The sequence below is a fragment of the Asparagus officinalis genome, chromosome 4 (assembly GCF_001876935.1).
Source record: "Asparagus officinalis chromosome 4, Aspof.V1, whole genome shotgun sequence".
In the NCBI taxonomy this organism is placed as follows: domain Eukaryota; kingdom Viridiplantae; phylum Streptophyta; class Magnoliopsida; order Asparagales; family Asparagaceae; genus Asparagus; species Asparagus officinalis.
In genome coordinates, this window is record NC_033797.1 from 13,195,779 (window position 1) to 13,203,301 (window position 7,523).

Below are 7,523 nucleotides of genomic sequence, written 5' to 3' on the forward strand. Positions count from 1 at the left end.
AAGGGTTTATTTGCTGGACTTTGGTTTTCTTTAAATGGGGCTTTGCCTCGATCGTCCACCGAAGGACCGAGGCGATCCGCCATCGTGATCTTAAATTTGGATAAATCTGGGCTAACCCAGGGTTTCACTGGTGATGAAGTAGACGCTGTTGTAGTAGCCTTATCAGAGCGAAGATGAAGACGAGCTTCCTTCTTTTGGCTATAGAGGGTGATGATGGAGCGAAGATGACCAAGGATCATCAACGAAGATGGATTGAACTTGTAGGGGTCAACGACGAACTCTTGTAGTGTTGGGGGTCAGGGTTCTCGTTAGTGGTGGTCAAGGAGCGAGATCTTGAGAGGAAGGGGGTGATGAGAAAATTGGTTACAGAGGATTTCAAAAATCATGCTCAAAAGGGGGTTTTCGGAGCGGTTTTCTTTTTGTTTTTGAATGGGAAGGGTATTTTCGGAAGAGACTTATTGGGTAGTGGGCTTGTACAGTTTTTGGGGGATAGTTGCACTAAAGTTTTCGTATAAGGGTTGGGTAGCATGAGTTTATATATATATATATTTTTTTAGCAAAAGTTGGTTTTGTTGAGGAATTCATTATATCTTCAGTCGATTACAACAAATTCAAAGGAATAGTCTTTTTATAAGACCTTTTCTACACAACAAAGCAAAAATTACAACTTTTGAGAAAATAACACAAAAATCGTCTATCGATTCTTGTTTTTGTGGGACTTTGCCTGTGCCGGGAACGCTTTGGTTCGTGGACCGCCGAATCACAGATCGTGAAAGGGGTTTACTGATTCTGACTTCGTTTATCGAAGTGAGAACTTGAAACGATATCTTATCAAAGTAAGATAGTCCTTCTTATTAAAATCAAGTCAAAGCTCAATTTCAAGGGAATCACACCAAGAACTCAAGTCTGCTCTCTCTGCTCTGAATTGCTCGAAAATATGCTCGATAATATGCTCGATCCTCGTCAGAAATGACCCTAGGGGGGTATTTATAGCCTCTGGAGTCTGTAACTGCAAAAATTCAACAAAATACTGATTTAGTACGGCGAGACAGTGTTTACTATCTCGGCGGGCGAGACAGTGTTTGCTGTCTCGGCCCGCGAGACAGTAAATGCTGTCTCGGAAAAAGAATATTCCTGACAGTTTTCGTTTTAACTGCCTTCCCACGTTTCAAACTCCGTTATTTTAGCGGTTATTCACGTGATTTTCGCCCACGATGTTCTCCACGTCTCTTGGCAGTTAATGGACACGTGGGTGGGAGTTATTTAAGTGGTTTTGGTCGTTTCAACACTGTCTCGCTGGCGAGACAGCAAACACTGTCTCGCTGGCGAGACAGCAAACACTGTCTCGCTGGCGAGACAGTTCATATCTGTCTTGATTTTTCTCTTAAGACAATATGAGGTGATTTTTGATGATCTTCTCTATGTTTGGATATCTATTAGTATTTTTTAACGCCTACAACCCTATATATGACAGCAGGTGCACGTTGTTTGATCTCAGTTGCAGCAGGCAATGATACTTCAAAGCTGTGGCACCAGAGACTCAGTCATATGAGTGAGAAGGGGATGAAAATCATGCACACAAAGGGAAAACTCCCAGGACTGCAGTCAGTGAAGATGGATATGTGTGAAGAATGTATACTTGGAAAGTAGAAGAGAGTCAGCTTTCAGACAAGTGGCAGAACCCCCAGGAAAGAGAAGCTAGAGCTCGTTCACTCAGATGTGTGGGGGCCAACAACCACCACGTCCATTGGTGGAAAACACTACTTCGTGACTTTTATCGATGATCACTCTTGGAAAGTGTGGGTCTACTTTCTGAAGCATAAGTCAGAAGTATTTGAGGCTTTCAGGAGATGGAAAGCTATGGTCGAGAATGAGACCAGTCTGAGAATAAAGAAGCTCAGGACCGACAATGGCGGTGAATATGAAGACACCGGATTCAAGAAGTTCTGCTATGAGCACGGGATCAGAATGGAGAGAACCGTGCTCGGCACGCCTCAGCAAAATGGTGTAGCTGAGCGGATGAACCGAACGTTGACAGAGAGAGCCAGAAGCATTCGAGTACAGTTAGGCCTACCGAAGCAGTTCTGGGCAGAAGCGGTCAATACAGCAGCTTACTTGATCAACCGAGGTCCATCGGTTCCACTGGAGCACAGAATACCAGAGGAGGTATGGTGCGGAAAAGAGGTAAAACTCTCACATCTTAAAGTTTTCGGTTGTGTAGCTTACGTGCATATTAGTGATCAAGGAAGGAATAAGCTTGATCCCAAGTCAAAGAAATGCACTTTCATCGGCTATGGTGAAGATGAGTTCGGCTACCGCATTTGGGACAACGAAAACAAGAAAGTGATCAGGAGCAGAGATGTGATATTCAACGAGAAGGTGATGTACAAGGACATGCACAAGACAGATAACTCAGAGAGCGAGTTAATATTTGTAGATGCAGATGATATCCCGAGTAACCTCTCGGAAGAACCCAATGCAGAGGGTCCTCAACCAGAAGAGCCTGTTGGACAAGATGGTGCGCAGGAGCCCGACGCACCAGCTCCGATATTAAGAAGATCTTCTCGTCCTCCTGTACCCAACAGGAGATACATGAACTGTCTGTTGTTGACAGATGGTGGGGAGCCTGAAAGCTTTGATGAAGCTTGTCAGTGTGGAGATGCGAGCAAGTGGGAGCTTGCAATGAAAGATGAGATGAAGTCTCTCATTTTAAACCAGACGTGGGAACTAGCTGAGTTACCCACGGGTAAGAAGGCCCTCCACAACAAATGGGTGTACCGGGTGAAAGAGGAGCAGGATGGTTCCAGAAGATATAAAGCCCGGCTAGTTGTCAAAGGTTTCCAGCAGAAGGAAGGAATTGACTACACCGATATTTTCGCTCCCGTGGTGAAGCTAAATACTATCAGGACCGTGATGAGTATTGTAGCAATTGAAGATCTTCATCTCGAGCAGTTAGACGTGAAGACGGCGTTTCTTCACGGAGATCTAGAAGAGGAGATATACATGTACTAGCCAGAAGGTTTCTCAGAAGAAAAGAAGAAGAACATGGTGTGCAAACTCAAGAAGAGCTTGTATGGCCTGTAACAAGCCCCAAGGCAGTGGTACAAGAAGTTTGACGGCTTCATGCACAAGGAAGGTTTCCAGAAGTGCAACGCTGACCACTGTTGCTACTTTAAAAGATATCAGTCCAGCTATATCATCCTACTGCTGTATATTGATGATATGTTAGTTGCAGGAGCAGATATGGAGGATATCAAGAGTTTGAAGCAGCAGCTGTCAAAGGAGTTTGACATGAAGGAATTGGGTCCAGCAAAGAAGATCCTTGGAATGCAAATCACGAGAGACAAGAAGAAAGGGTCCTTGCGGTTGTCTCAGACGGAGTACATCAACCGTGATTTGCAAAGATTCAACATGGGCGACGCCAAGCCTGTGAGCACACCCTTGGCTAGCCATTTTCGCCTGTCGAAGGATCAGTCTCCTCAGTCAGAAGAAGAGAAAGAGAGTATGGCTCAGGTTCCTTACGCCTCAGCTATCGGAAGTTTGATGTACGCAATGGTCTGTACGAGACCAGATATTGGCCATGCAGTGGGAGTGGTCAGCCGGTTTATGTCGAATCCAGGAAAAGCTCATTAGGAAGCGGTCAAGTGGATTCTGAGATATCTACGAGGCACCACACAGAAGTGTTTGCACTTTGGTAAGGGAGAGGTAGAAGTGCAAGGGTACGTAGATGCAGACTTCGGCGGTGAAGTCGATCACCGAAGAAGCACCACCGGCTATGTATTCACCGTCGGAACTACAGCTGTTAGTTGGATATCACAGGTACAGAAGATAGTTACCCTATCCACTACAGAAGCTGAGTATGTTGTAGTGACTGAAGCTAGTAAAGAGATGATATGGCTTCAGGGTTTGTTGACAGAGCTGGGATTCAAACAGGAGAAGAATGTTTTGCATAGTGATAGCCAGAGTGCGATACACTTGGCGAAGAATTCAGCATTTCATTCTAGAACGAAGCATATTGCGCTTCGGTACCACTTCATCAGATCCCTGTTGGAAGATGACGTGTTGAAACTGGAAAAGATTCCAGGAAGTAAGAATCCAGCAGATATGTTAACAAAGACGGTGACAGTTCAGAAACTGGAGTTGTGCGCAACTTCAGTTGGCCTTCATGCATAGATGATGAGGGCGGAGCCACACAGAAGAGGAGCTTGATGAGATAGCCTGATGGCGGCGGTTTGATCTCCAAGTGGGAGATTGTTAGAATGGGATGTAGATCAAACCTCATTTCCGATGAGGAGCTCCAGTGAAGTTCCGACGAGCTCGAGGATGACGCAGGCGAGCGTGGCGATTTCGACGACGAACGCGACCCTCGTTTGGGGCGAACGCGACCCTCGAACAGGCGAAGCTGCAGGTGAGCGTGGGTGACGACCCCCGCGTTCAGCACTCCGAACCCCGCGTTCGCACACCCCGCCGACCTCGCGCGTCTCTGAGCGCGTCTGACCCATCGGCGTCCAAGCGTCTTCTCACCTCCGTTCGCGGCCGTGGACTGCGTTCGCACTTCGATGTCCAACTGCTTTGTGGCGGCTACCGACACTTCAGGCGTCCAGCGAAGCGCTGGCCGACTAGGCCTGTCCGCCCAGCACTGTCAATGTTTTCGCGGCGCGTATATAAACGCCCGATGCGCCGGCCGTAAGTTTCGCTGTGCTTCCTCCTCCATGCTGATTTCTCATGGGCGGCGGCGAGCAAATTAACGCAGTAGCGTTCCTCATCTGGCAGAAGACTCCGAGCCTTTGAAACGCTGCTAAGCGCGATTTTGGTTTCCACCTCGCAGCACTCACGCGTTTTGAGGGGGCGGGGGGAGATTAAGAAAAGTATTAAGGAGAGAGAGAGTTTAAAAGAGGGGTTTTATATTGTGGGGTTATTCATTTATTCTCAAGTGAGAATTGAAAGGGTTTATTCCCTTTGATTATTAACACTGTAGCTATAGTGTTCATTTGAGAGATCTCATATTTGATCTGCTCTTAAATTGTAATTTCTTGTTTGATTAATAAGAAATTTACTGTGTGGCTCCCGAGGACGTAGGCAGTTGCCGAACCTCTTAAATCTTGTGTACTTTTTTCTATTCTGCGTTTCCGTTGCATTAGGGATTTAGGCGTTAAATTCCCAACAGTTAGAACTCAAATTTATGTTGTTTTCGCAGGTCAAGCCTATTCCGAAAACTTTCACATCTTTGGAGCAATATTTAGGTTCTTATACATATCCGCTGATAGAAGAAGCACGTGCTGATCTCTCTTCAGTTTTGGAAGGCTTCTCTCGAGCACCTTTTATCGAAATAAAAGCAATAGAAAAACTCATGCCTAAAAAGCAACTATTATACAGCATGGAGGTTGCAAACCGAGAAAATTTATTAGGTAAGGAACAATTCCAAACAACGGATGCACGTTTGTTTGCGTCGTCTGAGATGAGACCTAGACATATATCAGATTTAACTCGGAATGAAGGATCCTATATAATTGCATCAGTTGTAAAGGGTGGAGATGAGGAAGTAAACTCACCTAATAAGTTTATCATCAGAACTTCAAAGAGGCTACCAGTTGAGAAGTATAATGAATAGAAGAGGAAGAGAGTCTTTATTTGCTATATAGTTATTAAATATGACTACAAATAATCGCATTTGGAAATCTCTGGATCTGGAAATGGCACAGCAAAGGAATACTGACATTATCCATATGATCTTGGCCTATACCTGTTTGGTACGTAATGAAATCTTCCGTCATGTCCATCCTTAGTTATAGGAATTTATAAAGTAAATTAAATTTAGAAATTCATGTTCTTTCCGCTCTAATGTCAAGTTAACCAACCATTTGTTCTGACAATAGGCTATGGGAGAATCCTTTTGACTTCTTGTCGTTTATCTGTGACTCCTGATGATGAAATTCATGGGCTTGATTTAAATGAATTCAATCTCAATGATTCACAAAAGAATCTTGTGCTTGATTGCCTCTCTGTATGGCAGAGAAAAAAGAATTCTTTGCTCGATTTCCACTCTATATGGCCGAGACAAAAAAGGCCTCCATTAAGCTTATCTGGGGGCCTCCTGGAACTGGTAAAACCAAAACAATCAGTACTTTGCTGCTGGCTCTCCCAATGAAAAAAAGGCAAAACACTTTCCTGTGCTCCTACGAGTACTGCAACAGTGGAGGTAGCGACTCGACTCCTCAAGTTGGTTAGCGAAGCTTGTGGAAATAGCTGTTTCCTCGGAGATGTCATTTTGTTTGGAAACAAGAATAGAATGAATGTTGATGATAATCTCAGTGAAATATTTTTAGATGACCGAGTTGACAGGCTTTTGAAGTGTTTCATGCCACTAACAGGCTGGAGGCACTGTCTGATATTACAGAAAGAGTGCTTCAAAACTGCTTAACATGACAGTAGAAGGTGATCATAACATTTTGTCTTATTCTTTGGAAGAGATTGTTCACATAAAATATGAGACAATTCCAAAAACTAAGTTTTGGAGAGCCGGAAAACTCTGTATTCAGATTTTAAAGACCCTTTCAAGGAATCTTAATCTCCCGAGTATAAGTGACAGGCGGTCAATTGAAGATTTCTGCTTGCAAGGAGCAATCGTTATTTTCTGCACATCATCTAGTTCTTTCAGATTACATAATATTAAAATGAATCAAACGTTGGAATCTTGGTTGTTGATGAAGCTGCACATGAAAGAATGTGAGTCCCTAATTCCCTTGCAGCTCTCTGGGGTACGACATGCCATTTTCATAGGCGATGAACACCAGCTTCCCGCTTTGGTTAAAAGCCAGGTTTGTACGTATATACACATATGATGTTTTTTTATCTACTTATCTTGAATGCTAACTCTGCTGATATTGCTCCTTCCAGGTTTCTGAGAATGCTGCCTTTGGAAGAAATCTTTTTGAAAGACTAAGCTCACTGGGGCATGAGAAACACCTCCTTAATGTTCAGTATAGGATGCATCCATCAATCAGCAAGTTCCCAAATTCAAATTTCTATGACAAGAAAATCTCAGATGGTCCCAATGTCATGTGTGATAGCTACGAACAGAAATATTTAGCTGGCTCAATGTATGGTTCCTACTCATTTAAAAACATTCAGTCTGGAAAAGAATCAAGAGATAGCAATGGACGGAGTCTGAAGAATATGATAGAGGTTACCGTGATACAACAAATCATCAAAAATGTTAGAATATAGAATATATTCTTAGCATTTATTGTCATAATATCTAATTGATATTTACCTTGTATAGGTTTCCTCATATGGTTAGTTACCTTGTATAGGTTTCCTCATATGGTTAGTGTAGGAGTTTCCTTTTGTAACTCTTACCTATTTTGCTTTTGTAAATCACTATATATTGTGAGTAATGAAACACTAAACACTCACGGCAAATATTCCCTTCTATCTTGGTATCAGAGCTATTATTTTTTCCTACCTCTTCCAAACCCTCTTCATTTCCCTTCTTCGGCAATTCCATGGCCACTCCAAGCACC

At 43.5% G+C, this 7,523-nt stretch overlaps 1 protein-coding gene across 1 annotated transcript; it reads left to right on the forward strand.

Annotated features, from left to right (window-relative positions):
- Positions 3,292-7,500, forward strand: LOC109838209 (putative ATP-dependent RNA helicase ECM32). The gene is given in 7 exon segments (XM_020406668.1): positions 3,292-3,429; positions 5,168-5,408; positions 6,014-6,155; positions 6,157-6,383; positions 6,684-6,714; positions 6,716-6,818; positions 6,898-7,500. Coding segments are annotated over 7 exon segments (1,212 nt in total). The 3' UTR covers positions 7,228-7,500.